At 37.1% G+C, this 20,967-nt stretch overlaps 1 protein-coding gene and 1 long non-coding RNA gene across 6 annotated transcripts in view; one reads left to right on the forward strand and one right to left on the reverse strand.

Annotated features, from left to right (window-relative positions):
- LOC141523576 (uncharacterized) overlaps window positions 1-15,856 on the forward strand; it is a 79,091-nt gene extending 63,235 nt beyond the window's left edge. For 2 of the 3 annotated variants that reach the window (XR_012478516.1, XR_012478515.1), the window contains exons 3-4: window positions 12,203-12,270; window positions 12,910-15,856. This is a non-coding gene — a long non-coding RNA (uncharacterized LOC141523576). Of the gene's footprint in view, window positions 1-10,773; window positions 11,581-12,202; window positions 12,271-12,909 lie in introns of those variants that run through there. The other variant, XR_012478517.1, reaches the window with a different exon arrangement.
- The window catches only part of KIF6 (kinesin family member 6), a 392,900-nt gene that overhangs the window by 8,423 nt on the left and 363,510 nt on the right, over window positions 1-20,967 (reverse strand). For all 3 annotated transcript variants that reach the window (XM_074236853.1, XM_074236852.1, XM_074236851.1), the window contains one exon: window positions 15,266-15,372. In XM_074236853.1, coding sequence (XP_074092954.1) covers window positions 15,266-15,372 — 107 coding nt within the window. The remainder of the gene's footprint in view (window positions 1-15,265; window positions 15,373-20,967) is intronic.

The following is a 20,967-nucleotide window of genomic DNA, read 5'->3' on the forward strand; positions in this document are numbered from 1 at the left end:
TCCCCTTCTCTGAGGAGATTATTGGGGAGAGGTTTTGAATCATTGATTAGAAACAGGTTGGGTTTTTTTCCTACATAATTTTCTAGTCCTTTGACAGAGCAGTCTAGGACAAGATTAGGAAATAATGTTAATGACTATATTCGAGGAATATACTATGGGACTCTCTCCATCCCCAAACTTTATATCCCTTTCAGGATATGCATACAATAAATATTGGGGGCATCAAATATTGGTTAAAGAAACACAAAATGAAAACTCTAGAGCTAAGATACATACTGTCACAGATTTCCAATATGAAAAGGAAAAAAAAGCCTTTCAGGTTCAGTTTTCTTTCTGAGCAGCAGAGGGAAGCTAGATGATTATATTGGGCTTGTGCTTATAGTGAATTCTTAAAATGGAGAGTCAGAAATATCCTGCTCTAGTTAAATTGTTTGTATAACAACTCATTTACTTCTGACTACTTGCTGCTGAGGTGACTTCTAAAACAAGAAGGGAGGTTGTTTCTAATAATGGAAAAAATTTCAGCTTTTTAGAAAGCTTTGTAATAAGAAAAATGAGATGATCCTTTCTCTTCTAAATCTTGGCAGCTTTAGATAAGGCAAGCTCCAAATTTAAGGAAAGCAGGAACAAGGAATTTTATTTTTTAAACTACAAATAAGAAGGTTAACCACTTTTTTCAGGTTAAAAAAAATAGCCTTGGCAGTCTGAAACCACAAATCTGACACTGATAATGACTAACACCCTCTAGAGGGGTTTATATATACTCATCTATAGCTGGGATTTAAACTTTCCGAGGTTTGCTTGTGAATACTAAATCAAGTGAATTCACCTTGGGCTGTGGTGAGGTCTAAAAGCTGAGGAAGCTTGTGTTAAATCACCTTCTCTCTAGGCTCTGGTTCTCAGGCTAATAGCCACAAATTCAACTTAATGAGAGCTCCCAAAGAAGCCTATGACAGTTTTGCTAAATTATGAGCAAAGGGAGCCCCAAGCAGGAGTGTAGGGATTGTTTGCTTTGGCTAGGGTAAGGTGGCTGGGGCCCCAGCCTGGGTGTTTGTCTGACAGGTTGGCTTGATAAGTATACTGCTAATAAAGCACTGCTTGGTGATGGTCCTCATACCATCTGCCATGTGCTGATAGAGGCCCACAACTGCTGTCCCTTTAGGCATGCCAGCTTGACGGAAGCAGACTTCACTAATCACAAGTGCCTTCCTTTGCCATCCCTACCATCACTAAATAAACCTGCTTCTTTTTTTAATGATGTTTTTTTTAAAAAAAAAACAACAAATCCTTGAAGTTTTGTTTTGTTTGTTGAGATGAATTATCTTTACCTACAGTTTGTATTCAGGGAAAAAAGTCACCTCAGCTGTCCCTACACTGCTTAAGACCTGTGCATCTTCCCTCATTCTGCTATTACTCTTATCTCCTTGGGCCAGAAGGTCAAATACATTTCTTTGCAGACACTGCAAATTACACATACCATGGCCGTTGTTGAGTTTTAAGGGGAAATATCCTGGGAGTGTCTGGCTCTGATTGCCACTTATTTTTGTAGGTTCTTTGAGGGGGCAGGAACAAGGATTGCAATGAGTCCTGGTTCAATGGAAGAAATGCCCCAAGGAGGAAATGAAGAAAAAGGGTAGAGCTACAGATAGAAATTTCATCTGTATCAGAATACTGGAGAGTAGAAGAATGTATGATGTGGTGGAGGAGAAAAAGGTCATTGATCACATAGAACTAAGTAACAGACACAGGGTTCTTCCTATTTAAGGTGGAATTTCTATATGAACCATTTCTTATTTTTAAACTCTTTAAAAAAGTTAATTCAAAACTTTTTTTTAATTGGAAAAATATATCTACTCTTTATAACTGCTTTCTTTCCCCTTCCAAACTTGGAAAGTCCCTAATCTTTCTTCCAATTAGAATTCCGATACCTAATGCTGTAATGTTTCCTTTTACTTAATAGGCCTTATTTAGTTGTTCTTAGTGGCTAAAAGTTTATCTCCCCCTATATTCAGGGTTTGAGCAATTGTCATACATTGCTCAATAAATCAGAATAAATCAAAATCAAATTTGTTTCCTCAGTAATTTCATCTTTCAACTGACATATCTTCCTCTTCCCCGATTTGAGAAAGAAGGAAAACAAAATCTCCATTAGAATTATGCATAGTTGGGGTCAGCTAGGTGGCACAGTGGATAGAGCGCCAGTCCTGGAGACAGGAGGACTTGAGTTCAAATTTGTGTGACCTTGTGCAAATCATTTAATCACATTGCTTTGCAAAAACCAAAAAGGAAAAAAAAAAGAAAAGAAGAAAAGAAATGTGTAGTTAGGCAAAACAAATTCCTGCACTGGCCATGTTTTTTTTTTTTTTTAATCTTATTCTTCATTTTTGAATCCTTCATCTCTTTATTAGAAAATGAGCAGTTTTCATCAGGAGTCCTCTGGAATCTTGATCATTATGCTGATAACAGTTTCTAAGCTTTCTGAAGTTGGCTTTATGTTACAATATTGTATAGTTCTCTAGATTTTGGTTACTTCACTCTTTAGAGTTTATACAAGTCTTCCTAGGTTTCTTTGAAATGATCTCCTTCATCATTTCTTACAGCACAATAGAAGTCCTTGTTAATACATTTTCTAGTTGATGGGCAACCCCTCAATTTCTAATTCTTGGCTATCACAAAAAGAGCAGTGATAAATAATTTTTACTTAAGCTTAATTTTTTCTTTAATCTACCTGCCTTCTTACTCCTTTTTTCCTTGCATTCCTCTGTTATGTGAACTGTATTACTGTATGCAGTGCTCTACATATATGTATTCTTTCCTCTTGACCAGTGCAGCTAATAATGAGTATTAGGACCAGCTGCTCCCTTACTTCCCCTCTTCCTTGTGTGTAGACTTTTCCTTGACAATTATGTGAGATAATTTCTTCAAACTTTATACTCCCTCTTACCCTTTAGAGAATTTCTCTCCCCTCCACTTCTGTTCTTTTTAAATTTTTTTATTTATTTAAGGCAACAAGGTTAAGTGACTTGCCCAAGGTCACACAGCTATGCTATTATTAAGTGTCTGAGGACAGATTTGAACTCAGGTCCTCCTGACTCCAGGGCTAGTGCGCTATCCACTGTGTCACCTAGCTGCCCCCTACTTCTATTCTTTTAAGATCAGCAAGACATAATAAAAATATTCCCAAGCCCTCTTTCCCTATATTATTCCTGTTGATGATAGAATTCCCAGGGCATACATGTATCATCTTTGCATATCAGAATGTAAACAATTTATTCATGAGTAGACTCCTGTAATTGCTTACTCATGTTTACCTTTTTATATTTTAATTTAACTCCTGTGTTTGCACTTCAAAGTTTCTTTGCAGCACTGGTATTCTAATCAGCTTGGAAGTCTTTTATTAAATTAGAGGTGTATATTTTTCTGTTGTAGGATTCAATTTTGTTGGGTAATTTATTATAGATATAAGCCTATATATCTTTCTAAGACTATTGTATTTTAATCTCCCCATTTCATTATGGTAGTGGTTGCCAAATCTTATATATGATCCTGTTTGGCTCTTTTGTACTTGAATTCTTTTATTACTGGTAGCCAGTAGTATTTTTTTCATTGACCTGTAAACTCTGGATTTTGGTTATGATGTTCCTGGGGTTTCTTTCAGGTGTACTATTTTCATTCCTACTTTGCCCTCTGGTTCTAAGAGATTTGGCTACTTTTATTTTGATTTCTTAAAACATGATGTCTAAATTAGGTTTTTTTTGGTCATTACTTTCAGGTAGTTCAATGATTCTTAAATTCTCTCTCCTGGGTCTCTTTTTCAGACCAGGTTTTTATTATGAGATATATTATATTTCTTTTATTCTTCCCAGGTTTTTACTTTATTTTTAATATTTCTTGTTGTCTCATGGAATCAACTCTTTGGTTCATTCTAATTTTCAAGGAGTTTGTTACTTTGGGACAGATTTTGTACCTCTTGTGCCCTAATTCTATTTCCAATTCTTTATAAAATTATTTTTTAATTTGGCATTTTATTTTTCCCCAGTTACAGGTAAAAACAATTTTTGACATTCATTTTTTAAAACTTTGTATTCAAATTCTCTCCATTCCTCCTGTTTCCTACCCTGCCCCAACTCCATGAGAAAGCAAGAATTTAATATAGGTTATAAATGTGTAGTCAATTCAAATCATTTACATAATAGATTGTGAAAGGAAAAAAGAAACCTCAAGGAAAAACAAATTTAAAGAGTAAGCTACAATTTGTATTCAGACACCACAAGTTCTTTTCCTGGGGATGTATAACATTCTTCATCATAAATCCTTTGGAGTTGTCTTGGGTCACTATTGTTGAGAAAAACTAAGTCATTCACCGACGATTATCTTTATTGTTACTTTGTATACAGTATATTTAACTTTGCAGCGGAGCATGTAAGTCTTTCCAGGTTTTTTTGAGAGCATCCTACTCAGCATTTCTTCTAGCAGAATAGCATTCCTTCATAATTATATACCACAATTTGTTCAGTCATTCCTCAACTGATGGGAATCCCCCCAATTCCCAATTCCTTGCCACAAGAAAAGAGCTCAAATAAATATCCTTGTATATATAGGTCCTTTTCCTTTTCCTTTTTAATCTCTTTTGGGATATTGGCCTAGTAGTGGTGTTGGGTAGGCATGGTTTTATAGCCCTTTGGGCACAGTTCCAAATTGTTCTACAGAATAATAGAATCATTTCACCACTCTACCAATAGTGCATTAATGCCTCACTTTTCCCCTACAGCCCCTCCAACATTTGTCGTTTTCCTTTTATGTCCTTTAACCAATCTAACAGATATATGATAGTACCTGAGAATTGTTTGAATTTGCATTTATCCAATTAATGGTGCTAATATTAGATTGGTTTTTTAAAACATGTTTATAGATAGAATTGATAATCTCATCCAAAACTGTTCATATCTTTTGATCATTTAATTGGGGAATGGTTCTTATTTTTATAAATTTTAATCAGTTCTCTATGTTTGAGAAGTGAGACCTTTGACAGAGAAATTTGCTTCAAAGTTTTTTACACAGTTACTAATATTGTTATTTCTCTCCATCCAGTTCCATTCTTCTCCCTTCATTCTATTCTTTCCTTTCATCCTGTCCCTCCTCAAAAGTTTTGCTTCTGTTACCTCTTCCTCAATTCTGCTCTCCTATCAAATCCATCCCTTCCCCCAACCTTTCTCTTATCCCATTCCACTCCTACTTTCCTGTAGGATAAAATAGAATTTTATTCTCAATTCAATTTGTATATTATTCCTTGAGTCAATTCTGATGAGAATAAGCTTCATTAACTAACTTCCCCCTACCTCTTCCCTCTTCCACTCCACCACTATAAAAGCTTTTTCTTGCCTCTTTTATGTAATTATCTTAACTCCATTAATTATCTACTCCATTCTACCTCCCCTTTTTCTTTTTTCTAGTATATTTCTCTCACCACTTAAATTAATTTTATTTCTTTAGATATCATCCCTTTATATTCAACTTGTACCTGCACCCTCTATCTACATATACTCCTCCTCATTGCCCTAATAATAAGAAAGTTTGCTTGAGTTACTACTAGTATCTTCTCATGCAGGAATATAAACAGTTCAATATCATTAAGTCCCTATGACTTCCCTTTCCTATTTACCTTTTTATGGTTATCTTAAAGATCAAATTTCTGTTCAGTTCTGTTCTTTTCATCAAGAAAGTTTGAAAGTTCTTTATTTCAATGAATATCCATATTTTCCTCTAAAAGGATATGTTCAATTTTGCTGGGTTGTTGATTCTTGGTTGGGGTCGAAGTTCTTTTGCTTTACAGAATATCATATTCCAAGTCCTACAATCTTTTAATATAGTATAGACATTGTCAAATCTTATGCTATCCTGACTGAGGCTCCAAATATTTGAATTCTTTCTTTTATGACTGCTTGCAATATTTTCTCCTGGATCTTGGAGTTCTGGAATTTAGCAATAATATTTCTTGGAGTTTTCATTTTGGAACCTCTTGATCAATGAGTTTTTTCAATTTCTGTTTTACTCTCTGGTTCTACAACATCAGGGCAGTTTTCCTTGATAATTTATTAAAAGAATGATTATTTTTTGATCATGGGTTTCAGGTAGTCCAATAATTTTTAAATTATTCCTCCTGGATCTATTTTCTATTATTTTTTCCCAATGAGTTATTTCATATTGTCTTCTATTTTTTCATTCTTTTGGCTTTATTTTATTGTTTCTTGAATTCTCTTTTTTTTTGTGGAGCAATGGGATTAAGTGATTTGCCCAAGGTCACATAGCTAATAAGTATCAAGTGTCTGAGGTCAGATTTGAATCCAAGTTCTCCTGACTCCAGGGCTAGTGCTTTAATTGTTGTGTCACCTAGCTTCCCCCTCTTGATTACTCATAAAGTTCATTTGGCCAATTCTACTTGTTTTTTTGCAAGGCAATTGGGTAAGTGAATTGCCAAAGGTCAGACAGCTAAGTGATTATTAAGTGTCTGAGGGAGGATTTGTACTCAGGTTCTCCTGACTTCAGGGTCAGTGCTCTATCCACTGTGCCATCTAGCTGCCCTCAATAAAAGGCATTATTCTCTAAAATGGCTTTTTTGGATTTCTTTTACCATTTGGCCTAGTTTGTTTTTTAAAGCGATATTTTCTTCAGTATTTTTTAATGTCAATTGTACTAAACAGTTGACTCATTTTTCTTGATTTTTTCACATCTCTTTTATTTCTCTTCCCAAATTTTTCTCTTTCTCTCTTATTTGACTTTAAAAATCCTTTTTGAGCTCTTTTAAGACCTGAAACTAATTCATATTGTGCTTTGAGGCTTTGGATATAGAAGCTTTGATTTTTTATCATCTTCTGATTATGTGTTTTGATCCTTCTTGTCACCATAGTAACTTTCTATGGTCAGATATTTTTCTTTTGTTTGTTCATTTTCCCAGCCTATGGTTTAATTTTTTTGTTAAAGTAGGGTGCCAGGGTGAATAGCACACTGGCCCAACCTTCTGGGGTTTTGTGCAGTCATTTTCTAAGGAACCTGAAAGTTTTCAGTTCTTCCAAGAAGAGATATTTACACCTTTCCTGGCCTTTGCTCTGACTGTGAATGACCATAAGCACTCTTCTGCACTCAAACAGTGAAAAGGGTCCCTGCTTCCCTGAAGCAGCAAGCTCTTGTGTTCTACTGCTTCTCTTCTCCCTGGGATTGTGATCTTGGGCTATGATCTAGATCAGAGTATGGGCAAAGCACTAGAGTCCTACCACAGTGTTAGTTTCTTTCTGACCCCCTTACCAAGGTTGAGAGTTTTGAAAGCAGCTACTTCCCCTGCTGTTTGAGTGTCCAAAGGTCTGTGTTCTATGCTGGACCATGTTTCTTTCTTGTTACAGACCTTTCCTGCTGACCTTCCAAGTTGTCTTTGATGTCTGTGGGCTGAGAGGTCTGGAAACCACCATTGCTGCCATTGTTATCGGGGTCCAGTCTGTGTTGGTGTGACCCGCATGGGATGCAACGAAGTTTCTGCCATCCTGCTAAGTTGTCCTGGGCTGGAAAATTGTTTCACTGTCTCCTCTTGTGATTTCTGTTGTTTTAGAATTTGTTTAGAGTTATTTATTGTTTAAAAGGTATTTGGAAGAGAGCTTGGGCGAATCTCTGTCTTGTTCCACCATTTTCTCTTTTTCCAAATCTTTCTTCATTAGCTCTCATGAACTTTACCAGTTTCCTATTATATTCTCATTTCATTTCAGAAAACATTTTTAAACTCCTGATTTATTTTGTCCAAGAATTTTAGTTGAACATTTCCCCAATCTGTGTTTTTCTGTGAGGCTTTGCTTGTTGGTGTTTTGGAATCATTATCTTCTTCTGCGTTTGGATCTTGAGCATTTCTGTCACTATAATAACTTTTTATGTTGAGATTCTTTTTCGTTTGCTCATTCTTCCAGAATGTTTCTTGACTTTGGACTTTTTGTTAGGCCTGGTCCTTCTTAATGCTTTTGGTAAGGCCAGGCCCCTTTGGAGGGAATGTCTGTGATGACTCTGTTGCTGTTTTCTTGGGAGTTTTGAGGGTATTGTCCTATTCTAGGATCTTAGGAACAGTTCATATTGGGCAAACTATAAACCATCAGTGCTTCTAGAGTGGTCTGATCCAGGCCAAAGTCTGTTTGCTGCTCACCTTGATCTGAGCTCTTAAAAGTTCCTGATCTGGGTTTAGAGGTGAATAATGTGCCTATGGGCTTGCCCTTTTGGGGCTATGCTGGAACCATTATCAGTCAAAAGGGTGATTCCATCAGAGAATTCAGACAAGCCTAGAAGCTGGAACTGGGTATTTAACTCTCTACTTAGGAATGAGTTCCACAGGAGGGGCCTGAAACCCACCCTGGGATGTTCCCACAAGGCTTAGGTCTCTCTCCTCAGTTAGCCCTGGACTGTGATCCAGATCAAGTAATAAGCCATGGAACTGCCAGTTTGCACCTGTTCCTTTACATTGCCCAGGTTCAGGCCCCTTTGCTGGAACTTTTTGGAAGAGTTGTGAGGGGCAGGGGAGGAAGAGCTTGCCCCATGTCTTCCTGTTGCTCTACCACCTTGGAGTGTTCACATATTTACATTCAAATGTGCTCATTCATGTAGAAGTTGTTGTTTGATCTCCAGGGAATAAAGATGTGAATTTGAAGGTGTTATCAGGTGAGATATTGAGCATCGAATTCAAGGAAGATGAGATGAGTATTTGTGTTTGATTAAATCCCAGTTGAAGGATACTGAAAGCTATTCATTGATCCATTTAACTACATAGAACAAGATGCATCCCCCCCCCAATAAACTTATCACTTCTTAACTTACCACAAACTTCTAACTCTAGCCTTGATTAGTACCACCTCCCTTAGCCTCTTCCCTCTGACTGGTGGACTGAAGGGTGGAGTACTAAACTCTTCTCCATGCCTTCCTTTATAGTGGACTTCCAGATAACTCCATTTTGCATCTACTGCCCTGGAACAAGATCTTGTATATCCTTTGGCATCTCCTCCACTGCCTCTCTACTTCCTTTAGAGTATTTACTTCCCCATTAGACTGTAAGCTTCTTTCTTTCTTTAGTAGATAATTAATAAATATTTATTGGATGATTGGACTGGACCTAGCCCTATCATTTGAGACATGTGTTGTTTTCCTAGGGCATGTATCTAGGGGGCTGTATTGGTCTAGCACTGCAAAATCATGAAGTCTAATAGCTTTTTAGGTTTGATCAAATATAGCCCACAAATGATGTTATAAATATCCAAATGGCCCTTTGCTGAAAAAAAGATTCCCCATTCCTGATCGAGAGCATGCCAAGAAAACCTCCCATAGTTGTCACACCTGATCACTACAAACCAATTCAAGTGATGTGGGCACAAGTAATAATGCCAGAGGACATTTAGGAAATTTTGCTAAAGACTATGAAATTCTAGGTAAAAAAACTAAAGACTTTAGGAATATAGGTAGTACCAATCAAGGGCAAGGGCTCTGGGAGAAGAAAGAAGATTTGAGAAATCAGAAATTGATTAAACATTCAGCAAGTATTTATTATACCAGGTTCTCAGAGAGGAGATAGGGACACAAAACTAATAATGTAAACAATTATGCTCTTATGAATTTTATATTGTACCAAGCCAAACAATATATGCAGAGATTTGGGTGGAGGCTCAAGTCTGAGAAGTACTAACAATTGGAAGGACCAGGAAGAGTATACACAAGTGGGAAAATAATACCTAAGAGGAACTTCTAATGGAGTCAAGAATTCCAAGAGACAGAATTGAGGAAGGAGAACATTCCAGGCATGGGTTATTAGCTTATGTCAAAGCATGTTGGCAGGACATGGCATGTTGGACTGGAATGTAAGCTAGCAGAGCTAATTTATACTATTGAAGATGGTGTATGAGAGCAAAATTTGAACTATAGTTTGATAAATAGGAATGATGGATTCCTGGCCAGAGATGGATAGACAAAAGAAGGATAATGATAAATTTGCCTGGAATCTTGCAAATTTAATTAAAAATGTTTTAAATGGAAAAGAAACAGAGAAGGAGAAAACTGCCAGTGTTTATCCAAGCAAGCTACATATCATAGAGAATAACTGAATTACAGCAAGAAAGACCTTGGTGATTCTGGAAAGGTATTCCTGATTCAGAATGATGAGAATGGGTAAAAGCTGCGTGTGAGTAGAAGAGCATTTCATAGTTATAAGATAGGCTTATGTAAGCCCAGTGGAGAATATTTAGGGGAAGAGCAATGGTGACAGGAAGATTAGAGAGACTATGATTGGACTACAGTGTAGACTAGCTAGGCAGAAAGAGGAAGTAGAAAATGTACTTGGAAAATAGATCATAAGCCAGGAACAAGCATAATTGGGATACCATGTTGGAGCATTCGCTGCCAAAGACAGAGGACTGGAGCCAGCAGGATTGGGAAACTGCAGTGATAGTTCTACTCTATTTTGCCCTGTTAATCTGTTATCTGAGGTTATGTGTTCAATTCTGGACATTACAGTTTTGGGGGGAGGATATTGATCAATGTCTAGTGTCTATAGGATGATGATGATGATAGTGAAGAAATTGAGCATATGATGACTGACACCACAAGACAATTAAGTGAGATGGGGGTGTTTAGCCTAGAGAAGACTTGGGATGGACTCTATAGCTCTGTTCAAATAAATGAAAGGCAGTCATGTAGAAAAAGAATTAAGCTATTTTTCCTTGGTTCCTGAAAGTAGAATCAGCTATTGTGGGGAGATGTTACAAAAGAGACACTTATGTAAATATTAACTTTAAAATAATTGCAACTATTCAGTAAGTGGAATGGGAGCTAGTGGGCATTCTCTTCCTAGAGGTGTTCAAACAAATAAAGACTGAGCTGTATTCTTGTTTAGGCACAGCCTTGACTAGAGCTTCTCCTACTCCTCCTTCCAGCATATTATGTGGTTCTATGAAACTTTACCAACAGAAGAGCCAAGAAAGCATTGCTAGTGAGAATGAGACATGGGTAGAAAAACTAAATGCCCCTAAAAACAGGTTAATTTGTTTTTTAAATAAATTTGATGTTTTGTTTTCTAGACTTGACCAACACCAAATGTAATGTCAAATTAAAATCTAGTTCATGATGCCAGTTGTAAATCAAATACAAATATAAGTCTGATCAATGCAGCTATGACTTCTAAGACTAAGCCAAATTTAAGTCCTTATCTAATCAAGGGGAGTGGGATGTTTCAAACAAATCCCATCCTGCTTTGCAGGTTCATTAGTCAGAGAGATCAAAGGAACACTGAGGAGGCTTGGAGAGATTTTTACCTTTTCAAGTACAGCTTTGGGGGCAGGAGGCTGCAGGGTCAAGTCTTCACATAAATATATTACTTATCAGTTCTCCAAGTTCCTAGTTCACTTCTTTCACTTCTTCCCTTTGTCCAGTACAATCCATGTCTACCTATCCTATTCAGAATGATGAGGATGGGTAAAAGCTGGGTGTGAGTAGAAGAACATTTCTGCCTTTGCCCGCTCTACTCTGCAGGGTCTGCTATCCACTTGTCCCACAAGCTCCTGTCTGCAAGTAAGCTCTAACCATATGATCTGCCCCCTAGCCTGGACATTTATAGGGGTCTAGAGCAAAGTTGACAACATGCCAAATCTAAGATTTACATAAGCATCATCAGGTTATATAAAAGTGACTGCTTCCAAACCCAGATAAGCACTGTATGTCCAGCCTAAGTGAATATCCAAATATGGACCTTTTCTGGTCAAGTTGGGAAATTAAGGGATTAATAGAAATTCATATTCCAACCTAGGTCAAGTGGCTTGCCTTACAACCAACAAATCTATCACAAAGAAAAATAAAGATTGTAGATAGGGGTGGCCAGGTTGCGCAGTGGTTAGAGCACCAACCCTGGAGTCAGGAGGATGTGAGTTCAAATCTGACCACAGACACTTAATAATTACCTAGCTGTGTGACCTTGGGCAAGTCACTTAACCCCATTGCCTTGCAAAAAAAAGTGCTTTGAAAAAAGTTTGTAGATGAAACTGCAAATATCTAGCATTTTAAAAAAGAAGAGTATATGTGAAAAGTATACTGAAGATAGGTCCTTTTTATCATATCATAGCTACTCTTTATGATATCCAGATTGATGGATATATAATGATAATTTTATCCTCTTCCCCTTTTTCTTTTTTGCCAGTTTCCAAGCTATCATGCTTAAGGCAAGATGGGGGACTTCAGCTATCTGGCCATTTCCTGCTTCACCAGGTAGAAGAAATAAGAAAGGGAAAAGCTATCCCAGACCTGATTCTCATCAACAGGGAGAACCTGGTCACTGATCATAGGAACTATGGAGGTCAGGCAACTACTCCATCTTAAAGTGGTAGAAGAGAGGAAACTTGGCATAGACTAACATGTACCACAGACCTGAGGAGGGTAGATTTCTAAGGCTTCAGGGATGGGAATGGTAGAACCCAGTGGAGTGACCATGGGGGGGATGGAAAGCTCTCATGAATGAAATTCTGAAGACAAATGATTCTCATAAGCAGGATAAAAGGAAGCTCCCTACAGAGAGTAGTGTGGACACACAGAGAATATATTGACAAACTGAAAATTTTAAAACACATTTACTCAAGATAGAAGAAAGGGGGAATAATTGAGGATGAATACAAAAGAGTAGCATGGTTCTGTAAAAATTGTGTCAAGCTAGCTAAAACCCAGAATGATCTGAGGCAGGTAATGAAAACAGATCAACAAAAAAAGGTTTTTATTTGCTTAGGGGAAGAGAAATATTTAAAAAGGGGGGGGGGAGGATAAATTGAAGATATATAGAATGTTAAAAATGGGCACTATGATAAGAAGGTTGAACTAAAACAGTCTTTATTTTACTTATGTTTTCTCTGCCAGGAAGAATGAGGACAGAACAAGAAGAGAAGGGAGCCAAGATGAATGAGGAGATGACTGGTCAGTATTTAGCTGCCTTCCATGAATTCAGATCATTATGCCTAGATTAGACACACATTCTGAAGTAAACAAAGAGTTAGTAGAGATGTTTGCTGAGCCAATGTCAATAATATTTCATAGGGTTATAGATTTAAAACTGGAAGCACCCTTGGAGGTAATTAAATCCATCTTCTTGATTTTACAGATGAGGAAATTGAGTCCCAGGGAGGCTCTCCTAATATCACACAACTAGTAAATAATCTGAAATCAGATTTAAATTTAGGTCTCTGACTTCAAATTCATGGTCTTTTCCACTATATTTACTAGACTGTCTCCCAGAAAGAGCTTATAGGATAAAAAAATTGCCAAAATGTTGTAAAGGTTAAATGTCACTTAAAAAAAAGGAAACAGATAAAGCCTGCAAATAATATACTACTTCTTTATTTAGGTGTGAGGAATTCCCAGTGGAAAAAACTTCCTCTACTGATGCAGATAGATCTGTAACTAAAGAGTTACTTGGACAATGAGAAGGAAAATGATGTGCTCCTAGGCAAGTCATTTTACTTGAATCATTAACTTGAGTATGTCAGGGGCAAGCTCCAGTGGATGGAGCTCTGGTCTTGAAATCAGGAAAATTCATCTTTGGAAGTTCAAATCTGATCCTGATCGAATCACTAAACTGTTTTACCTCAGTTTTCTCATCTGTAAAATGAGCAGGAGAAGGAAATAGAAAAACACTCTAGGATCTTTGCCAAGAAAATTCCAAAATGGGATCATTATTAGTTGAACATGACTTGAAAAACAACTGAACAATACAACAACCACAAACTCCAATGTTTATCCACTAGACCATGCTGACTTTTGACCCAGACTTTTATTACTGGCAGAGTTTTAGAGAAATTTTTTAAGGTGATGGCTTGTGAGTATTTACAAAGCAAAGCAGTGATTATTATCTCTTAACATTGTTTCTAGTCATGCCAGACTAAACTTGTCTTCGTTTTTGACTAGTTTACTAGACTAGTAGATCAGAAAAATGTGGTAAACACAGCATACGTGATATGATATGGTATATTTAGATTTCAACCAAGCAATTAGAGTCATAGAATCGTAGATTTAGAACTAGCAGGGAAAGTAGACATATCAGATAGATGAGAAAATTGAGGTCCATAGAATGTAAGTGACTTGCCTAAGTTCCCATAGCTATAAAGTCCAGATTTGAACTTCATTCTTATAACTACAAATTCAGGGCTCTTCCTGCTATGTCAAGCTACCAAAGTTTCTCATTATTATGTTTGTTGACAAGATGGAAAAGTATGGACCAGATGATAGCATAGGCAGATTTGGAACATTCATGGCTGAATGTCCAGATCCATAGAAGTATTAAACTGATATTATTTTGGTGAAAGAAATATCCCCAAGATCTATCCTGGCCCTTTTGAAGTTCAATATTTTCATCATGACCTAGAAGAAGCAATGGATGACATGTTTGTCAAATGTGTAGGTGACTTCAAGGCAGGATGGTAGAATACACTGGATGGTAGAGTCTGGATTAAAAAATATCTTGATGGACCAAAACTTTAGGTAAACTCCCAAATGATAAAAAATAGTGACAAATGAAAATTCCATACTTGGGCTCCAGAAATCAACTCCCCAAATATAGGATATACTAAAATATTTACTCTGTGGTTGTTTTCAACTTCTTTAGTTTATATCTTTTAGTTTATATGTTGTTTAAGTGTTTATATGTTGTGGACAACTAGTGGTCAAACCAGTGGCATGTGACACACTAGTATGGAAATCTTAGGTCATCACATGGATATAAATAATTTCCCAAGTCATGACCCTGTTCTCATATGTTTGGAGAAGTTTGAACAAGGGAGGGAATTTTCCTCTTGTTTTTGGAGAACAATAGGAGTGAATCCCTTAAGGAGGGAGTGTAGCCTAGGAATATGAAGACCCTATTACATCAATGTTGTGCTCATGTTTGAATTGTATCCACATGCAGGGCTGACAACTGGGAGGGAAGGACTGGGAACTGATCAGAACTGTACTTGCATGTACATGTGTAGATACACACACACACACACACACACACACACACACACATATATATATACATATACTCATTTATACCCATAGATTCCCCCCTCTAGCCCCACATACTCCCTATACAGACTCCCCTACCCTTCCATACAATTCCATACAATCCCTAGTTTTAATTTGATGGTATCTGCCCCAATAGAATAATCTGGTTTATTCTGGGCTCCTTCTCAAACTTTCTTCCTAGTAAAAATCATCTTACCTCCTGGAGGAGACTTACCCTTTTTCTGCAGTAAGTTTTGTCTGGCCTTGATGAATGCCAGGATATCAGTGTCTGTCTGACTGTCTCCAGTGAAAGGGATGGATAAAGATGGACTTATCAGGACCCTGAAATAATTGTATGTCATATATTATGTAAGGTAACATCTAACATTTGTATAATGCTTTTAACTTTCACATATACTTTTTTACATCTGTCATCTCATCTGCTCTGTAGTTTGCAGTTAGACGATCTGGGCTCCAGTCTTCTCTGCCCTCCTTTGGTTCCCTGTATGACTTTCACTTCAACCTCTCAGAGCTATGGTTTCTACATTTGTAAAGCAAGAGAGATGAAACTAAATCTCTAAGATCCCTTTCAGCTTTAAATACTTCATTTAAATATTCCACTGGGGCACTGCTTATATTGGTCCTCCCCCCCACCCCCATTCATCCCAAGAAACTCACCATCAAGGAGACAGTATCAGTTTTGATACTCATTTCTCATTCCTCTCTGTCCCTCTCATTGGAGGATTAAAGGATAGAGCTAAAATTCCTCCTAAAGCCTCCACTTAAAAAGGACTCAGAAGCCAAGTCAATGGACTCTTTATTTCACACCCAGCCCAGTTATGGTGCTTGGATTTGGCTCAACCATCAGCATGCTCCCCCCCCCCCCCCCCCCCCCCCCCCCCCCCCGCCCAAGCTGGGCACCTCCCCTCTCGATCATCCCTCACTCATCTCTCTTCAGTTTGCTTTTGTGTGTTGTCTTCCTTTATTAGATTGTAAGCTCTCTGAAGGCAGGAACTATCTTTCTTTTCCTTAATTGTTTATTTAGCACTTAAAATAGTTCCTGGCAGGCTCTTAATAAATGTTCATTGTATTATAAGTACAGTGATTCTAAATTGAGTGATTGGTCAGAGTTTTCTTTCTCATTCCTCTTATCAGTATTGTTCAACCTTAGTCTCTTAAAGCAGGGGAGAGTGTAGGTTAAAGGCTCTGGCAGTGGCTCTGGGACCTGAGAGGAAGCTTACTTAGCACATACAATGTGGCAGGAAAGGCTGGTTCTTAGAGGTGAGACACATAGTCTTTTAAAGCTGACACATTTTCATTTGATTTTTGTAACATTTATCTGATGATGCTCTCTTCTTATAAGAAATAGTAATAAACAAAGAGTATTTACATAGCACTTTATCTCACTTGATCCTCACAACCAGTCTGTGGTACAGATGTTCTCATTTTACAGATGAGGAAATGGGGGCCAGGAGAGGTGAATTAATTTGACCAGAGTCACAGAGTTAATACGTGTCTGAGGCCACATTTGTTTGAACTCAGGCTTTGCTAACTCCAAGTCTCAGGGCTCTTACCTGTGCTTCTATATAACGGATATCCAACTTTTAAATTGAAGGGAAAGGAATTCTCAGAGGATGGAATGATACACTCACAACGTAAACAGACACACCCTGGGAGGGGGGTGATGTTCTAAAACCAAGTCAGGAAGCCCTGTCCTCCAGAGCATTTATTTTGCTTTCCTGCTCAACCTCTGCTCTCTGTATAAACAGAGTAGACAAACAGGACAAGGGATTGCAAAGCTAATAGCTTTCTCTGCTTGTCTCAAGACTTTTAAACAAATGTGTTTCCGATTTACAGTCACTGGACTTCAAAAGCAAACATAGTTCTACACCAATCTGGCTTCACTTAGTCTGAGCTACCTACAACGAAGAGACCTTGGCGTTTGTCGAGTGGCTTGTGGTAGGTCAGTGAGCCTGCCCTGAAAGGTCATTTTCCCTGGGCAGTGGCCCAGGTTGTCCCACGCTGGGTAGAAGGAGCATTAGTTCTGTGTCTTGAGGTTTGGGACCTGAGTATCAAGACTGAGTTTGAGAAACGTCCTACTTGCCTGGCTCCCTCCCTCTGGCAAGATTAATTGAAATTAAATCCAGTCCAATTCAACAGTCCAATTCAACATGCATTTTTTAGGTTGTTTCCTGTCGTTATGTCAATCAGTGATCATCAGAGACTTCTTAGTAACTAGAGTTCCATTGTGGACTAAACTTCTTAAAATATGTACACATATGTGTATATATATGCATGTATATCTAGCTATATAAATGTTTTATTCATGTTCTCACTTTTTAAAGTTATTTTAAAGTTTATAAGTATTTTATTTTTCCCCAGTTACATGTAAAAACAATTTTAACATTCATTTAAAAAATTCTGAGCTCCAAAATTCTCTCCCTTCCTTCTCCCCAGTCCACCCTCATTGAGAAGGCAAGCAATTCGATATAAACTATACATGTGTAGTCAGGAAAAACATTTCCATAATAGTCATGTTGTGAAAGAAAATATAGACCTAAATAAAAACCGTGGAGAAAAATAAAAGTTAAAAAGGTGTGCTTCAGTCTGTATTCAGACACCACCAGCTCTTTCTTTGGGAATGGATAGCATTTTTCATCATAAGATCTTCAGAGTTATGTTGGGTCATTGCATTGCTGAGAATACACACACTCTCACTTCTTAAAAATTTAGTGTCATTGCATAATGCTTGGGGTTCTAATTCTGGGAGTCAAGAGGTCTGTGAATTTGAATGGGAAAATATTCCATTTTTATCTTCACTAACTTTTAACTGAATTTTAGCATTTCCTTCTCTTTTTTTTCCCTCCCTGCAAGGCAGTGAGGTTAAGTGACTTGCCCAAGGTCACACAGCTAGGTAATTATTAAGTGTCTGAGGTTGAATTGGAACTCAGGTCCTCCTGACTCCAGGGCCAGTGCTCTAACCACTGTGCCACTCCATAATGTATGGTCTCAGAGAATTGCCTGGGATATATAGGTTAAGTGACTTACACAGGGTTGAAGAACCTAGGTCTTCCTGATTCCAAGCCCAACTCTATCCATTATGTCCAGTGAGCACTTAACATGCTTTCTGGTGTTAAGTACTATCTCTTCATTTGTGTTTTCCTCATCTTTCTTTCAATGCTTTAAGCTTCCTGAAAGCAGAGGCTTCATCTCTCAGGCCTCCTGGGATACTCCATGGTCCTTGATTAGGTTGCGTGGCATAGTGTACACCCTGAGGTTAGGACCAAATCTAAAGAATACTAGAAATCTTACTAAATTCATATGGAGGAACAAAAGGTCAAGAAAATTATCAAGGAAATTAATGAAAAAAATTCAAAGCACTAACCATATCAGATCTAAAATTATACTTTAAAGCATTTGTAATCAAAACTGTCCAGTACTGGCTAAGAAATAGAGGGATGTATCAGTGGAATAGATTAGGGGTAGAAGAAACAGCAGTGAATGAGTACTATAATGTATTGTTTGATTAAACTCAAATATTCTAGCTTCTGTGAATAAAACTCATTATTTGATAAAAACTGCTGGAGAAAACTGGAAGATAGTATGATAGAAGCTAGGCATAGACCAACATCTCACACCCAATACCAAGATAATGTTGAAATGGGTGCAGGATTTAGACATAAAAGATAATATTATAAGCCAATTAAGAGAACAAGGAATAGTTTACCTGTCAGATCTATGAAAAAGGGAACAGTTTATGATCAAAGAAGAGAAAGAGAACATTATAAAAAACAAACTGGATAATTTTGATTACATTAAATTAAAAAGTTTTTGCACAAACAAAACCACTGCAACCAACACTAAAAGGAATGTAGTAAGTTGTGAAACAATTTTTACGACTAGTGTTTCTGACAAAGGACTCCTTTTTTCTTTCGTTTTTAGGTTTGTTTTTTTTTTTACAAGGCAGTGGGATTAAGTGGTTTACCCAAGGCCACACAGCTAGGTAATTATTGAGTGTCTGGGGCTGGATTTGAACTCAGGTACTCCTGACTCCAGGGCCTGTGCTCTATCCACTGCACCACCTAGCTGCCCCTGAAGGATTCATTTCTAAAATATATAGATAAATGAGTCAAATTTATTAAAAAACAAGTAATTTCCCAAATGATAAATGGGCAAAGAATATGGAAAAGCAATTCTCAAATCAAAGCTATCTATAATCCTATGAAAAACTGCCTTAAACCATTATTAATTAGGGAAATGCATTTAAAACATCTTTGAGATACCACTTCAACACCTCTCAGATTGGCTAATATGATTAGAAAGGAGAATGATCAATGTTGGAGAGGATGTGGGAAAACTGGGACACTAATGCATTATTAGTAGAGTTGTGAACTCATCCAATCCTTCTGGAGAGAAATTTGGAATTATGTCCAAAGGACAATAAAAAGTACATAACCTTTTATCTAGCAATACCACTACTCAAAGAGATCATAAAAAAGGGAAAAGACCTACATGGACAAAAATATTCTTAGCAGCTCTGTTTGTTGTGGCAAAGAATTAGAAATTGAGGGGAAATCCATCAACTGAGGACTGGTTGATGAAATTATGGTATATGTATGTGATGGAACATTATTGTTCTATAAGAAATCATGAAGGACGAGATTTCAGAAAAACCTGAAAAGACTTGCATGAATTGATGCTAAGATGAGCAGAACCAGAAGAACATTATACAAAATGGGGTGTTGATTAACCATGATGGAATTGTTCATTTCATCAATACAATAATCAAAGATAATTTTAAAAGACTTTGATGGAAAATACTATCCTTATCTAGAGAAGGAACTGTGGAGTTTAAATAAAAGTCAGAGCTTATTATCTTCAATTTTTAATAGTTTGCTTTTGTATTATGTCATTTTTTTTCTCTCTCTCTCTCTCTCTAGTGTTGTCTTTCTTTTGTTTGGATCTGATTCTTCTCTCACATCATGGATCTATGTTTGGCATGGTTATAAATGTAGAGCCTATATTGATTGTTTTCTGTCAGGGGAGGGAAAGGAGGGAGGGAGAAAAATGTAAAACTCAAAACCTTGCAAAAAATGATTGGTAAAACTTACTGTTGTATGATGTTGGAAAAACAAATAAAATAATTAAAAAAATAATACTAGAGTTGAGTGTTGAGCCTCTGACATGAGCTCTGTAAACAGGGGCAAGTTTATTTCTTTGAACCTCAGCTTCCACTCCTGTCAAATGGGGATAATGATACAAGGTTATTTCTTAATGCTATAAGGTAATGTATATAAAGTATTTTGTGAATTTTATAAAATACTGTATTAATGTCAGAAATGAGTCAGAAAGACCTAAGTTCAAGTCCTGCTTATATGAGTTCAAGTTAGTCCTCAGACTCTTGCTAGCTCTGTGACCCTGGGCAAGTCATTTAATCCTTTTATCTAAGTTTTCTCATCTATAAATTGACCTGGAGAAGAAAATGGCAAACCACTCCAATATCTTTGCCAAGAAAACCTCAAATAGGATCACAAAGAATAGGATATGACTGCTATGTCAATAACGACAAGTCCCCTAATTTCTCAGTATCCTAGACAGTTCTCTTAACAAGACTAGCTGTTGAGGGAATGTCCATAATGGAAATTTCTCACCCCGGTGAAATAGGACTGTACTTTACCTTTCCTATAGAATCCTCGCCATGCTAGTCATTATTATACAGGACCTTTTGGCTCTCTATTTGCCAGATAGGAAATCTGAGTAGGAATAAATGTTTATTCTGTAGAAATAATATTGGCATAATGAATTCACTCAATGAGTACCCCTTCTGAACCCCTTAGGTTCTATAGGCTTTTTTACAGTTTTGGAGTTGACTTTGGCTTCACTTGAAAATAAAGTTAGTTTGTCAATAAAATGCTAATGAGAGAATTTTAGAATTGA

The sequence above is a fragment of the Macrotis lagotis genome, chromosome 5 (genome assembly GCF_037893015.1).
Source record: "Macrotis lagotis isolate mMagLag1 chromosome 5, bilby.v1.9.chrom.fasta, whole genome shotgun sequence".
NCBI classification, from domain to species: Eukaryota; Metazoa; Chordata; class Mammalia; order Peramelemorphia; family Peramelidae; genus Macrotis; species Macrotis lagotis.